The sequence below is a fragment of the Bos indicus genome, chromosome 5, assembly GCF_029378745.1.
Source record: "Bos indicus isolate NIAB-ARS_2022 breed Sahiwal x Tharparkar chromosome 5, NIAB-ARS_B.indTharparkar_mat_pri_1.0, whole genome shotgun sequence".
Taxonomy (NCBI): domain Eukaryota; kingdom Metazoa; phylum Chordata; class Mammalia; order Artiodactyla; family Bovidae; genus Bos; species Bos indicus.
In genome coordinates, this window is record NC_091764.1 from 27,568,842 (window position 1) to 27,586,087 (window position 17,246).

The 17,246-nt window shown below is 51.3% G+C and overlaps 1 protein-coding gene across 1 annotated transcript; it reads left to right on the forward strand.

The window, feature by feature from the left end:
* Window positions 1–2,916: 2,916 nt before the first annotated feature.
* On the forward strand, window positions 2,917–15,982 carry LOC109559067 (keratin, type II cytoskeletal 5-like). The gene is made up of 9 exons (XM_019960512.2): window positions 2,917–3,396; window positions 5,737–5,945; window positions 8,576–8,636; window positions 9,467–9,562; window positions 11,778–11,942; window positions 12,719–12,844; window positions 13,291–13,511; window positions 14,113–14,147; window positions 15,328–15,982. The coding sequence occupies exons 1-9, from the start codon at window positions 2,917–2,919 to the stop codon at window positions 15,528–15,530; spliced, it is 1,596 nt and encodes a 531-aa protein (XP_019816071.2). The 3' UTR covers window positions 15,531–15,982.
* Window positions 15,983–17,246: the final 1,264 nt, after the last annotated feature.

Consider the following 17,246-nt stretch of genomic DNA (forward strand, 5'->3'; position numbering starts at 1 on the left):
AAGGTACTAGATGTTTAAGATGATGGGTGGTTTGAAAGTTAGGGAGAGAGCAGTTCGGGAGGAGAAAAGGACAGAGTTAGCCAGCCAGGGGGTCATCTGTCACTTGGTCTATCAAGAGTATTCCAGCCCTGCCTTGGGATTCAGAGAGCGTGGACTGGAGGGCACAAAGGGAAATGTACCCACAACCAGCTGTGAGCTTCCAGAAGGAAGGGAGACACCAAGACCAGGGGGAGATGGCGACAAAACAGCAGGGGAATCAAAGGGAAGGCAGGCGGGTAAAAGAGCTTCCCAGAGGACGGGCATCCCAGTAAGTTCTGGAAGGAGAAGAGAGGCACCAAGTAGCAGGGGAGAGGCAGGAAGCCATTCGGACTGGGAGGACACCTGGTGCTGTGGGGCAGCTGAAACTAGACTGAGCCACGGGACAGTGAGCTCACGAAGTGGGCAGGAAACTGGAAAGAGGCAAACCACCGGTCCCCACCCCATGGATTTCGGGGAGCTGTCCATGATGCCCCAGGTGTCTTCTCTCCTGCCCTTGGTTCTGACCACATCTCCTCTCTTCCGGCAGCTGTGGTCACCTCCACCGTCTCCAGTGGCTACGGAGGTGGCAGCAGTATTGGCAGTGGAAGCCTGGGCCTCAGTGGGGGCAGCGGCTGCTCCTTCATGACCAGTGGTGGGCACAGCCTGGGCGGCTCCAGCTTCAGCAACAGCAGCAGCCGGGGCGTCGGGGGCAGTGGCTCCAGCTTCAAGTTTGTCTCCACCACGTCCTCCAGCCGGAAGAGCTATAAGCACTAAACACAGTCACCCTGCTCCCTCACCCCTACCCTGAAGCCAGCTCCGCCCGCTCACCTGGCCTGTCTGGACTCATCCCTGCTCACCTAGGTGCTTTTCCTTGTCTCCCGTCCTCGAGGTCCACCTGTGCTGCCAGGAAGCCTGGCATCCTGTCTATATCCCATTCCCCAGCCTAAGCCAGCCTCTGCCCTCCCTCAGTCCCCAGACTGCTCCTAGAACCCACTCTGTGCCAAACCCGCTCTCTTTCAAAATTCACTGTCAGATTGTCTTTCAGAGACTCCCCATCAGCTCTGCCTCCCTCCTCCCTTCCTCCAAATGCAGTCTGTATCTCCCAGACCATCTCAGTGTCAGCCCACCTGTCTCACGATGCTTACGAGCTGCCTGCTGGATGAGAGTGAAGCCTCTCTCTCTTTCCTCCCAGGACCGTGTCTATTAAATGCATGTATAATGTGTCTGGTGTCCAGCCCTCTATTTGGAATGGTGATGGAGCAGAGAGTGATCCTTCTCCCCATCCAAACCTCCTCTCAGCATGGGGTCCTGGCACAGGGAGGGCTCAGCGCATCTGACCTCCCTCCCTTTCCCTCAGAGCTAAGAAGACTGGGCTGAGAAGATGGGAGGGGCAGGAGGGCCAAGCACTGGCCAGATTCCCTCCCTCCCTCCTTCTGCCCACCTACCCCCTCCTCCCATCAGGATGCCTTCTTTGAGAAGCCCAAGCCCCTGGGCGGAAGCTCTGCTCAGACTCCCCACTCTGTATGTCATGCAGGGCAATGCCTTCCCCTCCCCAAACCAGACTGAGTTCCAAGGACACTGACGTAGGGTGGGCAGCCCAGCCCTCTGCCAGCAAAGGGCTGATTGTTTCCTGACAGCTTCCAACTTGCAGATGTGAGCAGGAAAATAACAGGCCAGGAGAGGAGTTAGAAATCAGCCCTGGGGGCAGTGCTTTCACCCAACAGAAGGGCCATTTAGGCCCATAATTGCAGGCAGCTCCCACATTCCTGAGTGTACAGCCTCTGGAAACCTCCCATCAGACCTCAGCCCCTGGCATCACCCAGAGTTGAGGCAGCCCGAGTGGGCTTGGAGGGATGGGGTCAGTGCTCAGGACCACATTGGTGGGCTCTTGGAACCAGGGATCTCAAACACAGCTGTCCAGGGTGAAAGAGCAAGAAGTTAAATGGAAGGGAAGGAAGGGGCCATGAACTAGGATGAGAAAAGATGAATGTAAAACCAGGGGCTAAAATTTGGAAGGTTTGGAGGGAGAGGATGGAAGGAAGGAGAGAAATGACACTGAGAATATGTCCCTGGTCCTCGGGGTGACCACGGGATGAGACGCTGGGGTGAGGGGTAGAGGGTACAGGAATTCGGAGTGAAATCCTGAATTTGCTCCTTCCCTCGAACAAGCCACCTTGCCATCGGTACGAGAATAGTGATGCAGAGCTGGTGACCTGCAGTCAGACTGCTGGGTCCTAAGTCTCGGAACTACTCTACACCTCAATTGCTTCATGTGCAAAGCAAGAATAATATGAGTTACCCCTTCCTGCTGTGTGAAGTTCAAATGAGAAACAGGTGTAAAGCACTACTTATAATTGCTGCTCCATAAATATTGGCAATTATTATTCTTGTTGTCCAACCTCACAATGAGAATCAAATAACAATGCTTATAACTGACCTGCCTGTGGTCTGGCACAGATGAAATCCTCAATAAAAAAATTTTTCCCTCATAAGTGACCATGATGGGAAGACTGTAATCAAGTGTATGGTTTCAGAGTCCAAGACTCAAGAAAAGGGGAGGAGAAGAAAAGCCATGGGAATATCTGCAGCATATGGCTGAGAACGTGGGATGATTGGGGGTGGGGGGGCTTGGGACCAGGCCTGCCCCAGGTCCCAATTCCCAGGCCTGGTCCTGCCCTGGGTGGGGTGTTCCCTGTGATGATGAGCAGTGCAGGAAGATGGGTCATGGCCAGACATACCATTGAGATGAACTCAACAGAGTGGTCTTTGATCTTCTCTGGCCAAACCCAGTTCTCGAAAGGGATAAAAGTCAAGGAGAGTTGTAGAGAGCTAGACTTGGAAGGCTGTTCATCCCTGTGACAGTTTCACTCCTCTGACCCGCTGACACCGGCTCCCACCATGACCCAACGATCCTCTATCACCATCAAGTCAGGGGGTTCTCGGAACTTCAGTGCTTCCTCAGCCAACCTCCTCCCAGGCTGCAGGCCCAGCTTCAGTTCCATCTCCATGATCCAGAGTGGGAAGAGCTTCGGGGGTGGCTTTGGAGGTGGATTTGGAACCAGGAGCCTCCACAGCTTTGGGGGTAACAAGAGAATCTCCATCAGCAGTGGCTACCGCTCCAACCGGACTGGCTTCGGGGGTGCTGGCTACGGGTTGGGTCTTGGGGGCATAGGGTACAGAGTGGGAGGAGTTGGCAGTGGCTGTGGATTTGGAGGTGGGATGATGTCTGGCGCTGGAGGTATCCATGAGGTCACCGTCAACCAGAGCCTCCTCACCCCCCTTCACCTGGAGATTGATCCGTCCCTCCAGCGGGTACGGAAGGAGGAGAAGGAGCAGATCAAGACCCTTAACAACAAGTTCGCCTCCTTCATCGACAAGGTGAGAGGGCCATGGGGTTCCCGCCAGGAAAGCATGTGGCACCCAGGAGTATCTCAGCTTTCTGTTCTTCTCTGAGGTCCTGGGGGCCAGGGGTGTGGAGGAAGCGGTTTCCTACCTTGTTGAGATGAGAAAAATGTCCATCTTTGGGCACCAGAGCTGTCTGACCCACTGCGAGAATATTGCTCTCTTTTTTTTTTTACACTCATATTATTTTTTTAATATGATATTATACATGTTTTAATGCCATTCTGCCAAATCATCCCCCCACTCCCTCTCCCACAGAGTCCAAAAGACTGTTCTATACATCTGTGTCTCTTTTGCTGTTTCACATACAGGGTTATCGTTACCATCTTTCTAAATTCCATATATATGCATTAGTATACTGTATTGGTGTTTTTCTTTCTGGCTTACTTCACTCTGTATAATAGGCTCCAGTTTCATCCACCTCATTAGAACTGATTCAAATGTATTCTTTTTAATGGCTGAGTAATACTCCATTGTGTACATGTACCACAGCTTTCTTATCCATTCATCTGCTGATGGACATCTAGGTTGCTTCCATGTCCTGGCTATTATAAACAGTGCTGCGATGAACATTGGGGTACACGTGTCTCTTTCAATTCTGGTTTTCTTGGTGTGTATGCCCAGCAGTGGGATTGCTGGATCATAAGGCAGTTCTATTTCCAGTTTTTTAAGGACTCTCCACACTGTTCTCCATAGTGGCTGTACTAGTTTGCATTCCCACCAACAGTGTATTGTATTGCTCTCTTGATGGATAGCCATGAACATGGCTTAAAATTAGACAGCAAAAGGGATTGGTTCAGAGAGCAGAGGATCAAGAAATGGAAGGTTACAAGTTCAGCTCACAGGCTGAGGTCACTTTTCCCTGCCAGTCAACAGGGGCAAGTCCTGTGGCAGCCTCACTATTGATTTGATTGGCAAGGGAGGCACTCAGGGTTTCAGACTTTCCTTTTGGTGAGAGGAAAGCTGTGACTTCAGCCCTGAGTCTCCCCTGCTGTTGGCCTGGAACCCTAGGGGTTTCCCCAGTTCTGGTGTGCACTACTGCCAGTTCACACTGGAGCTAATTGCTTTCATCTGGGAAGAACCAGCTCAAGAATCTAGATCATTCAGGCTCCAATCCTGGATTCTGAAAGAAAAAGTGCTAAACTGAGGGGCAACCAGCTCCTACCGTCAGCTCTCCTGCTGGGAGAATCCCCAACTTCTTAGGTCTCAGTTGGGTTGAACAGATGGACTCCAAGGTCCTCTTGCAGGTCTAACAGGCTATGAAATGCCTCATCATATGGACTCAGACCTTTGAATGTATAAACCTAATCACAGGGACTGCTGAAGCTTTTATCACCCATGTCCTCCACTTGATGTGATGTTTGTTCCAACAGATGGGAGATGTCCAGAAATCCCATTCTGAGGGGAAGGATGTGGGCCCTGCTTTTCCACAGTTCATCTGGAGGGGTCTTGGGGAATGAGGGCATGTGTCTAGGGAGGACTTGGAGCCAGGATGAGGGAAGAGAAAGCAGGAGTGGGACACATTTGTTAAAGACCCTCTGTAGGCACACTGCCAATTCCAAAGCCTTGGAGGCTCTGTTCCTTCATTCTCTGAGGCTGTGTGTCACTCCAGCTGCTCCCAACAGAAGGACTGGTTTAGAGAAAAAGGTTTTACATGTTCCCGAGGCTGTCTCCCAGCCTGAGGAGCAGCTGAGTGCAATTCAGGAAAACCAGATTAGTAGCACAGGACCACAGGAACCTGAGGTCTGAGAGAATAGAGACAAGAAGAGGCTTGTGCAAGGCCACACGGCTCATGAGGGACATGGCTGAAACTGTATCCAGGTCCCCCTAAGGTGACTCCAGAGTGATCTACTCCAGCATTCCTGGATTGTGGTGGCCACTGAGTCCAGATTCTAGATCTAGAGAAATCATGTTGAAAGCAAATGGGTGAATTTTCTGCCAGGAACCTCTTGCCCATTTATTGGGAACCAAAGATCTCACTCAGTAACATGGTAGAGTGTTCTTTTCTTCAGCTATCACACGTCAGCATGGTGTGATGTATTCAGATGGTTTCCTGGCCCTCTGGCCCTCCTGCCTACTCTCACCTCCAAACCCAGCCACTAGCCAGTCTCCCAGCCCCATCACACCAACATGGGCTTGGCCATTTACATCCCAGGCTCCTGCCAGCCTGAGAACAAGGAGGAGGAGCCTGCCACCTGGACTCTGAGATCTTGCAGGGCTCCCCGCTACACTGTTGGGGGTCCTGTATCCCAGAGCCCTCTGCGAAGCAATGGCTGTAAAGACATGCTCATGGGTTCTCACCTCTGGTGGCGGCAGGTGCGGTTCCTGGAGCAGCAGAACAAGGTCCTGGAGACCAAATGGAGCCTCCTGCAGGAGCATAAAGCAACCAGAGCCAACCTCGAGCCCATGTTTGAAGGCTACATCAACAACCTGAGGCGGCAGCTGGACAGCCTGGGGGGAGAGCGCTTGAGGCTGGAGGTGGAGCTGAAGAGCATGCAGGACGTGGTGGAGGACTTCAAGAACAAGTGAGTGGTAGCTCAGCCCTGAGGCTCCAGGGGAGGCCCTGGGCTCTCCTGAAGTGCCCAAGCCAATGGGGAATAGGGCACACACTCAGGACACAGAGGTGGACCCAGGAAAAGAACTGGGACTCTTAGGGACTTCCCTACGGGTCCAGTGGTTAAGACTGTTGTTGCTGCCAAGTCGCTTCAGTCATGTCCCACTCTGTGTACATGCTCCCAATGCAGGGGGCAGGGGTTCGATCCCTGATTGGGAAACTAAGATCTTGCATGCCACACATGTGCTGTGCAGCCAAAAAAAAATAATGTTGAGGTTTGGGGGAGGGGCTGGGCTTAGAAATGATAACTTATATGGGCACACAGAGCATGATTCATATAACCCTGCAAATTCTGGAAATGAGGAAAGTGAGGCTCGGAGATAGCAACTGACCCATCCAAGGTTACAGAAGTAGCAACACATTATTAGTGAGGAGCTGAACCCATAGAACCTCATGCTCACATTTGTTCACCTCAATCTGATTGCTGACTTACACAACGTTCATGTTGTGTGTAAGCCCTGGCCAAGGGCTTGTGTGAAGAACAAGGAGGTGTGACTACTGCCTTTTCCCTGGAACCACACACACACTCTGCTAAACATAATGGTATGCTCACATCTAAAGATACAAATAATTTCTTATTTCTACGGTTTTAATGTAGTTTTAATGTTTGTTCTTGGGCCAAACAAATCAGTTTTTGTTACCATTTGTATAAGGTCATGAGAGCCCAGATTTTAGAGTTGCTCTAACATGTTAACCACAAGCCACATGAGACAATTTAAATTAAAATTAAATTCAATTTAAAATTCAAGCCCTCAAGGACACTAGCCACATTTCAAATGCTCAGTCACCGCATATGACTAATGGGTCCCATAATACAGGCAAGTATAGAGCATTTCTATCGAGGCGAAAGTTCTGCTAAACAGTGCTAGAGAACCTAGTCAGGTTGATAATCAGTTTTCTTTAAGATTTTAAAAAATATTTATTTATTTATTTGGCTACATCAGGTCTTAGTTGAGGCATGTGGGATCTAGTTCCCCAGCCAGGGATTGAACCCGGATCCCTCCACACTGGGAGTGTAGAATCTTAGCCACCAGACCACTAGCGAAATCCTCAGATTTACAATCTTGGCTTAATCATTTACTGACTCAATATCTAAAGAAAGCGAAACTCTCTAAGTCCTAGTTCTTTTGTCTGTTAAAGGGGATATTAATAGTACCCACCTCACAGGGAGACTGAGAATATTAAAGCAACACTTGCTTGTAAAGTACTCAATAGGTTATCTAGTGCCTGGTACATAGCAAGCTGTTAACACGTGTTAGCTATTTTTATTATATTGACGACTAAGTACAATGTATGTAGTGATGCAAACATAGACAAGAGAAGCAAGTGCTGACAGATAATTTATAATATCATGCAAATATGGGATAACAGTATTTCAATCCAAGAAGGCTTCCAGGAGGAAGAGACAAAAAACTCAAGGGTGCGAACAGAAGATGCACACTGGAGGGATATGGGGGATCTGCTGGAGAGTGTGCTGCTGGTTAGAGGACAGCAGTGTTCCTGTGGTAGATGTCTAAGAGGCCTGTGCAGGGCCACCTGAGGCTTGCCCTCTGGCCAGAGGGACCGTGAGCTGGGAAACAGAGAAAGACAATTGCGTGGAGTTGGGTGAAGCAAAGATGACCATGTTTAATGAAAAGACAGTTTTGGGAAACAACAAGGAAAATCAGATTCATTTTCCCAGAGAACTTGGAAGAAGGCACAGGACTGAAGATTCTGTAGACAAAAGGTTCAATAGAAAAGTGGGGGAGAGTCTGGCGGTATCCATACTGTGGGTTCGTATAGAGCTAACAACAAGCTGACTCGTGGATGGGAAAGAGCCTCTGAGATGTTAAGGGACCTGCCCTGGGTTATTCAGCCAGTAGGGAGAAGGGATGAAGCCCCTTCCACAGCCCAGCCATCCCAAGCCTCTGAGAAGGTGGGACTGGCTGATGCTTAAGAGGTAGGGTGGGGAATGTTACCTAGAGCAGACTTGAGACTTCCTTCCCAGAGATCAGTGGCAGGGGCGGGGGCGGGGCTAGGGAGAGTGGGGTTGCTACTCAGGGGCAAATTGAATATGAGAAAACTTGGTGGAGGGGACAAAAGGGAGGTCTCTTATTAGCCTAAAGACTCTGCTTCCCAGGCAGCAGGTCAGCAGCTGAGAATGGAACGGTGAGGCAACATGAGGGCGCCATGGGGTGCAGGCGCCGGCCTGGCCCAGACTGCCCCCCCCTACCGATCTCTGTCCCTCCTCTTGGCTTAGGCGAGACCATGGGGTAAAAGGAAGCATTGCGCCCCTTCATGGGACCTCTGAGAATACAGCTATGAGAAAGACCTCAGAAAGAATGAGGGGCAGTTCTGTTTTGTGTTGTTTTAAGTGTGGGTTTTGTTTGGACAGGGCTGGTTGTGCGATGGATTGGGGGTTGGGTAACATGTGTAATAGGAGAGCAACACTTCAGCAGCGTGCTTTCCAAGTCTGCTCTGATTTCCCACCTACATCCCCACGCTGGACCTCACTCCTAGAAGCCCCGCTCTGAACATCCACCCACTTCCCTCTCCCCACAGGTACGAAGAGGAAATCAACAGGCGCACAGCAGCTGAGAACGAGTTTGTGGTGCTCAAGAAGGTGAGGAGACAGGGGTGCTCTGATCTGACTCCGGGCCCAGGGAACCCCTCCCAGGAGTGACGGCTGCCACATAAGTCTGCGGCCCTGTATACGAGGCTTTATTTAATTTGCATAACCAATCCTGGAAGCACGTTTTACTTTAGAAGTGAGAAAAGTCAGGTGCATGGAGGTTAAATAAGTTGCCCCAGGTTACCCAGATAATCAGAAGCGAGTCAGGATCCAAGACACCCAAGTCCGAGCTATAAATCTTAACACCAGTCCCCTCTCCAACATGGATCTTATGCAGGCAAAGGAGAAGCAAAACGGGCCCTGTGCTAAGCTGAGTCTGTGAGACCTCAAGTCAGGCTCAAAAATGGGCATAGGATGGGGACCAGCTCCAGAAACTGTGAACCTTTCTGCTCAGTGTGGATGGGCAGAAGGAGGGGGAGATCCAGCCCTGAAGCTAATCCGGAGAGGGAGGAAGAGCGGGAGCAGCAATGTGGGAAGGGGAGGCAGGGACAGAGTGCAGAGAGGAAGGAAGCCTCAGGGAGAAGGTGAGACCACAGGCAGCAGAGGCCCAAGGGCCCAGGATGATTCAGGCTGTCCTCACTGCATGGAGGTGACATGAGAGGTTTCTCCACATAGCACCAGCTGATGAGCAGATGGGCAATCCCCAGGAACCTGGTCCGCATGCAATTTGGATCCCCCTGTAAGTTCCACTCTATCCATAGCCTGGGAGAGAGAAATGCTCTTGTCCCCAGGAGCTGAAGGCCTCCAACCTAACTCACAGACAGAGGGGCTGGCTAACCCAAGAAGGGTGGGACTAGAGTGACTGCATGTTCTGTGCCCAGGACGTGGATGCTGCCTACATGAACAAAGTGGAACTGGAGGCCAAGGTGGAAGCCTTAATGGACGAGATTAACTTCCTGAGGTCTTTCTATGAAGCGGTAAGCATGGCCGGGGGCTCCCCTCCAAAGGGCTGGAGGCTGGGGGTGGCGGCTGAGCACAGAGGCTGCTGGCGCCTTCCCTGGTCACCCCTCTGCTCCTCACCCCATGCCTGAGTTGGAATTGATGGAGTAGATGTTGCTTCCCCTACCAAGGGAGAATGTGAGTTTTCCCAGGGCAGCTGGTGGATCAGATAAGGTGAAAAATTCAAGAATGTTCTGTTGGTCAGACAAAAGAGCTGCCTGTCAGCAAATTACTTGCAGTTTCCATAGAATGATCTGAGCAACCCAGCTCACCCGGCCCAGTTCAGATTTACCTGTTACTTTTCCTATGGCAACTGCAGGATGATGTAATTATGCAGATCAAGTGGCAACTAGTGAACCCTCAGGTGCTTCTAGAAGCACACAAAATATTGAATTGGCTCCCCTGAAGAGGCGTTTTGCTGGGTGCTTCTATAAGCCCAACACAGAGCTCAAGGCTGCAAGATACAGCGCTGGGCAAACGCAATCAAGGCCCTAAGTTCTTGGAGCTTCCAGGAGATGGGTAGCATGGAGAGAAGCAAATAACTACCCCATTTCAGGGGTGATGGAGAAATAGACAACAGGGAGCAGGGGCAGGCAGATGGTGGGTGATAACCTGAAGGAACTGAGGATCCAGAAAAGCCAGAAGGAGGCCCATGTGAGCGGTGTAGAATGAATGAGTGGGGAGCAGCTGAGATGAGGTTAGTGATGTGGAGGTATGGATACAGGGTGCAGTGTGCATGGCAGGTAGGCCTGGTAACAACAGGTAATCCGCTCATGGGGTTGCATGTGTGTGATGCCCAACACAATCTGGTCATGTTCCAGGAGCAGGAACATGGGCTCTGGGTCTTCAGGTGACTTCAATGACCACCCACTTGGGGGCAAAAAAAGACCCCATCATTTTCTTTGCTTATTCACTTCAATGCTGAAAACCAGGGTGATGTTGGCCCCCAATGCTGAACAGCAATCCTGTGGGCTGAGACTCCCCTAGCTAGGTCAGCTATCAGGAAAAACGATTTTGGAAACGCAAATTACAACCTAACAGCAACAAAAGAATAACTTCTTGAATCAGGAAATGCATGAACCAATTGTTAATAAAGAAAGGAATTAACAATTAATTAACAATTGATATTGTTCTTAAAGATTTGGGCTTTGGATCAGTGATGCTTAAATTTTACAGCTCATTAGAATCTCCTAAAAATCTTGTGAGAACACCAATTCTGATTCAGTAGGTGATACTGTTAGTCTGAGGGTCACATTTTGGGACCCACTGTTTTAGATGATTCTGTAAAGTCATCATTAACAAATTACTTGTGGATTTTCTGCTTCAAAACCCATCTTATACAAGTGTTAGTTGTTCTGTTGTGTCTGACTCTTTGCGACTCCATAGCCATAGCCCACCAGGCTCCTCTGTCCATGGAATTCTCCAGGTAAGAATACTGGAGTGGGTAGCCATTCCCTTCTTCAGAGGATGTTCCCGACCCAGGGATCGAACCCAGGTCTCCTGCCTTTCAGGAGGATTCTTTACCATCCGCGTCACCAGGGAAGCCCCATACAAACAAACGTGAATGCATTTAACGCTCACAGAAATCATGGGAGGCAGTAGTCTCTCTGAGGCTCAGAGGTGCCGTCTAACCTGCTTGGCAGATCCTAGGCTTGAATTTTTCAGGTCTTTCTGCTGTTTCCAGGTGGTTTCCGTTTCCCTTCCCCGGGGAGCAGGGAGGAGCAAGGTTAGGAAATGGGGCTGGGACAGCCCAGCTTTCCGGCTCTTTCTGACTCAGCTTTCTTTCCCAAGATAATTACTTTATTTGGAATGAAAGGTTGCATTTTCTCAGAACATGAGACATCGCAGAACTGACAGGTTATAACAAGGTGCGTGCCCTTGACAGTGGGAGTGACTTCTGGAGAATCTTGGCTACAGCTACCTGAGCTACTGCTCCTTCTGTGCAGATAGGGAACAGGTGTTATCCCAGTGACCGCCCTACTGTCCCCCCAGCCCTTTCAGTCTTCAATAGACTGTTCTGTCCTGTGGTGCAAGGGAGGCCCTCAGTGCCAGGGTCTGTTCTGGGGTGCTGGGCACAGTTTCACAGCACACACGCACAAGTGCACACATGCACACCCAGCACACATGCAGGTACACACACACAAGCAGGCAAACACACCCAGCTTCAGCTTTCCCATGTGGACCTCCTCGCAGGAGCTGGCTCAGCTTCACGCCCAGATCTCTGAGACTTCCGTGGTCTTGTCCATGGACAACAACCGCAAGCTAGACCTGGACAGCATCATCTCTGAGGTCAAGGCCCAATACGAGGACATCGCCAACCGCAGCCGGGCCGAGGCTGAGTCCTGGTACCAGATCAAGGTGAGGTGTCAAGGTCAATTTCATGAAACAGTCTCAGAGAACTGAGATTTCAAAGGCAGATTTGATAAAAGCCTTGTCCTACCAGTCTGATGGACTTGGAGAGATCTGAATTCACCTTGGGGCTCACTCTGTCAGAGCACTCCTCAGGATGCATCGTCAGGACCTGGGGGAACAGCCAGACAGAGGCAAAAGGTGGTCAGTCCTGCCCCGAGGAGGATGAACACCCCTCTGATGCCTTGTAGAGGAGAGGCAAGGGACAACTGGACAGTACCCGCCACTAGTCCCAGTAGGCACAAGAGAGGGAGGGTGGAGCAAGAGGTAGGTTTAGCTTCCTGCATCCGGAGATGAGAGGTAGAAATAGCTGGGGCTGAGAGGCTGAGCAAAGGCTGGTTAGGGCTTACCCAATGACATTTTCCAGATTAGAGCTGAGGAGTCCCTGGGAATACAAGACCCGGTGCCAGGAAAAACAAATATGAGTGAGCTTTAAAATTAGAAAGTGACAAGCACCCCCGAATGATGCTGAGTTTGTGGAGGTGAGGCACCTGAATATGAAGACGAAGGACCAAAGCTGGGGTATAGGAAGGTCCACCTGTGGAGTGGAGACTTTGGGTATGGAGAGTGAGGGGCAGGGCCAAGAGACAGTGCGATGGATTTGATGGAGACAGCTCGTGCAAAGGGAGGTGTCTCTAAGCGTCGCCTCAGAGGCCCTGTTGGGCCCTGGGAAGCCACCACCTTCTGGCCTCACCACCACTTCTCCTCCTTCTCCTGACCCCCAGTACGAGGAGCTGCAGCGGTCTGCCGGCCAGCACGGGGAAGACCTCCGCTCCACCAGGATGGAGATCTCTGAGTTGAACCGAGTGATACAGAGGCTGCGCTCTGAGATTGAAAACGTGAAGAAGCAGGTAGGGCTGAGCAACCATTGGCCATCTCATCCATTCCCCTGCCTCAGCCCATGCAGAGAGTTCTCCCCAGATGAATGATTGTCCAGTAATATAAACTTGTAATCTTCTGCCCCTACCAGGGAGGCCAGGACCTTCTTTCTGAGATCTGTCCAACATCAGTTCCTCTTGGAAAGATGCTGTCTTCTGGAGGCATACATGGCAAAACTGATTCACTTTTTACTTATTCAGAGAAGTTCATATTGAACAGGACCCTGAAAACCATTTCTCCATTCTAAGTCACAAAGTATCCAAGGAGAACATAGATTAATCTTATTTTTAAAGATGATACTCCAACCTCCTTTGCATGAAATCCATTTCAGGAAATTCTTCCACATTTTTAACCTAAAGCCCATATCTTCCATCCTTCCTTGTGGACAATTTCATAAACTCCTGTGTCCTCCTGGCAGTGTGCCACGCTCCAGGCTGCCATCGCCGATGCTGAGCAGCGTGGGGAGCTGGCCCTCAAGGATGCCAAGCACAAGCTGGCCGAGCTGGAGGACGCCCTGCAGAAGGCCAAGCAGGACATGGCGCGGCAGTTGCGTGAATACCAGGAGCTGATGAATGTCAAGCTGGCCCTGGACATCGAGATTGCCACCTACAGGAAGCTGCTGGAGGGCGAGGAGTGCAGGTGGGCAAGCTCCTCCTCCTGCCGTGGTTCAGAGAGATGCCACCAGAGCACTGTAGCTGTGCTACAGCGGCCAAGATCCCCACGGTGTCAGGCCCCAAATAGAAATGCTCAGAATAGAAACAGACGTAAAACTCGGATGATCTCCTGAGGCATCCTGAAGTCATTCCCAGAGCTCCGACGGGACCCAGAGCAGGGGCCAGGATAGAAGGTGTCAGGAGGAGGTGGTCCATGACTACCTGGAAGGCCAGCGGCAGGGTCGTTTCTCCCCAGGCCCTGTGATCAAGGAGGCCACACTCAGGACAAGGCGAGGCCCAGGGGCTCTGTCTGCCCAGAGAGGCCTCCCATCTGACTGTCCCTCCCAACATAGTGAGCACCAGTCTGTCTCCCCATTTCGCCATATATTTGGATTTGATCTCTCTTCTAATGTCCCCTCCCAGAGTCGCATCAGCTTCCTACAGCTAATAGGATGATTCAAAGGCTTGTTCAGCACAGTGCCGAGAGCACAGCCAGCCCTCTGTGCTGATAGCTTTAAATACATAGAACTCAGGGTTCTCTAACTTCTCAGCAAATGAAACATGTCTTTCTCTCCCTCCTGCAACAGACTCACCGGAGAAGGTGTCGGGCCCGTGAATATCTGTGAGTAAATGTCTTGGGACGACAGAAAAGTGGGAGACAAAACAGAAGCTAACAGCATCATTTTTGGTGAACAGATAGTGAATGAGCAGGGGCAGGGATATCATTAAGATTCTCTGAGAGGCTCTGTGGAGACCCCTTTTTTCTTTGGCCCTTCCTCCCAGTGGGGTCAAGAGAGGTTCATGGTGGAGTCATAAATCCACTCCACCCAAATCCCTGAGGACCTCAGTTATGGGACAGGACTACTCACAAAGCAATGGGTCCCTCATCCAACACCTGATTTCTCAGCTATTTCTGGCAGAAATTCAAACAAGAGGCTGTTAAAAAGCTAAAGACCTGTGTTGAAAATTGAAGCAAATTAACTGAACAAGAAAGCAGAGAGGTTTGCCCTCAGGTCCCAGGAAGGAAGCCAGGGGGATTCATTCTGCAGAAGGACTCAGCAGGCTCCAGCGGCGTGCATAGAGTGTGGAGTCCTGGGCATGGAATGTAGAGTTCCCTGGGGCCCCCTTGGGTCCGGCCCTGGGAGGGAGGCTGGAAAACGAGGATGCGAGAGAGCTAGAAACTAATGAGTTAAAGGAACAGAGATGCCTTGCCTGGAGAATCAGACACTGTGAGGGGAGGTTGAAGAGGCATCTTCAAACATTCAACAGGCTGTGGGGAGCTATACTCCAAGACAGAGAGCTTCCCATTGCAGAAAGGATTTGAGCAGAAACAAAAGGATCACCTCTCAGGGAGGCAGTAGAGGGGATTCCAGTCTGGAGGAGGTTCACCTGGATAGCCTTTGGGCCCACCCATCTGGGAACCTGTGATGCCCACACAATATCTGGGGCCTCTTGTCTCACCCAGTGGGAAAGCCCCGGGTAGAGAGGAGGGACCAACATGGCTCAGGGACCCAAGCCCTGCTTTCCGGCAGGTGTGACCTTGGGCCTGCCACTTGGTGTCTTTGCACCTGTTTCTTCCACTGAAAAGTAGGGGTATCATAGTAAAGCCATCCTCTCAGGCCTGTCGAAGAGACATCTGTGGTCACAGCTGGGCAAGCTATAAAAATTGCCATGTCCTGTGTTCGTTGAGGCAGCGGGTGATGGGGACCATGAGGCTCCCCGGGGAGCCTGTGGGAGGGAGGCGCCTGGGCACAAGACCCAGGGACAAGGCTGCCAGTGTGCCCTGTGCCTTCTCTCCACAGCCGTGGTCTCCTCCTCTGGGGGCTCGGGCTACAGCGGGGGCGGCGGCCTCTGCATGACCGGGGGCGGCTATGGCTTTGGCAGCAGCGGCTTCAGCAGCAGCGGCGGTAGCTTCAGCTCCACCAGCGGCCGCGGCATGAGCGGCACCAGCTCCAGCATGCGCATCATCTCCAAGACCTCGTCCAGCAAGAGTTACAGGAGCTAAAGGGCCCCCTGCCCCTCTGCCTCCCCTCTAAGGCCCCCAGCCCCCAGGCCTAAGACCCGCCGCTTTGCTGACCCCCATGCACTGAATCACAAGAGGCACCAGGAGCAGGGAAGTAGCCTGTGAGTCCCCAGCTCGCCTGTTCATCCCTCTGATTCCAAACAGGTTTCCGCAAAGGTACCCCACTTGCTTCTCATCCCAGAGCACTCCAGGGCCCACAGGCATCCATTCCAGCTGCCATATGCCAAGATCTGGGCTGGGGCATTCCTTCAGGAGCTTCCTCCTGTCTGACCCAGATCCCCGGCAGCCACAGTCCTTTTTGGGGTTGCTTAGAGCTGATCTTGGTGCCCCCAGAGACGCTGAGTACAGTCCAGGCCTGCGTTTCCCACCATAGACAGAACACTTCTCCTGCTTCCGGTGCCTGCCTATCCCCTCAAATTGCTTCAATAAAAATGTCACCGAGCTCTCTAGGTCTTGACTGAGTCTGTGTCCTATCCCATACTCAGAGGACGACCTCGGAAATGGAGTTCTCTGGGAGCAGGTTCTATCCACCTGCAGGGCTTACTCCAGGGCAGAATGAGAATCCCCTCCCCCGGACATCCTGCAACCTCCACCCACCTCTGCCTCTTGCCATTTCCCAGAGTCTCTCATTATACCCCTTACCTCCCCAAGCCCCAGTCTTCCCTCGCCAACGCTCCAGGACCCGAGCCAAGACAATGCAAAAGGTGCCAGTGTGAAGTGTCACAGTTAGACTAAGAAATGCCAAGCACAAGAATGTTTGAGTTCAGTCTCCTAATCCAGAGGTGAGGAAGCCAAGAAACAGAGAGGACAGAATGCATATTAACAGTAGATCCCTGAGTCCTAACCCAGGCTCCTCCCCACCAGAGCAGTAGAGTGCAGTGACATCAGAAATGCTGGGACTGGATCCCCGCCCATCCCAGCCTGTCTGTGTGTCTTGGGAGTTTTACTCCACCACTCTGCTCCTCACTTTCCTTGTCCATAAAATAGAAACTATATCATGGTTATCATAAGAATTCAATGGGATAATGGACGTAGAGCTCAGTTTGGTTCCAACACATAGTAGGCACCCAGTAAATGTTACTATTATTGTTGTTGACTTGATTTTAACCTAGAAAAAGGTCACAGTGTGGAAGGGAAAGACAAGGTGGCTACAGTGGCTTCACTGATGGGACTGATGGAAAGAAGGCATTTCAGGCATCAGCAAAGAGCTGTGTCCTAGGTGCTGGGGAGAAAGCCTGTAACCTGCTTCCACCTGAACAATTCCTGAGGGCAACGACCCTTCCCAGAAATGTCCTCAGGTCAGAGCATCCATCCTTGGGAGGCTCAGGATGGGGAGGGCAGAGACAGGGAAAGGATCCCTGACCTAATGACTGACATCAGTACATACTTGGGGGGCCTGTTGGGGGACGGAGGGAACAAAACATGCCCACCTAACTGAGAAGGTATCTTGAAGCCAAAAAAACAAGGCAAGCAGCTCCACATCATCAATGGATCAGTTTATTACAGGGTAACTTACTCACACGGTAAGATCTGGCCGACAACAATTCGGAAGCTTTCACAACTGCACTCTACACCACCAAGTGGCCACAGGGATAATGTTAGATTTAACTTGGGGTTCAGGGGTAGGTGCTTGAAACAGGACATGCAATACTAAGGTTTATGAATGGGTAACTAGTCTTGTGGGCCCCAGAATATTTC

Coding starts and splice junctions, on each gene's coding strand:
- LOC109559067 (XM_019960512.2), top strand. CDS start 2,917: ATGACCCAACGATCCTCTATCACCATCAAGTCAGGGGGTTCTCGGAAC. Junction 3,397..5,736: donor TCGCCTCCTTCATCGACAAG/GTGAGAGGGCCA, acceptor TGGTGGCGGCAG/GTGCGGTTCCTGGAGCAGCA. Junction 8,637..9,466: donor AGTTTGTGGTGCTCAAGAAG/GTGAGGAGACAG, acceptor TTCTGTGCCCAG/GACGTGGATGCTGCCTACAT.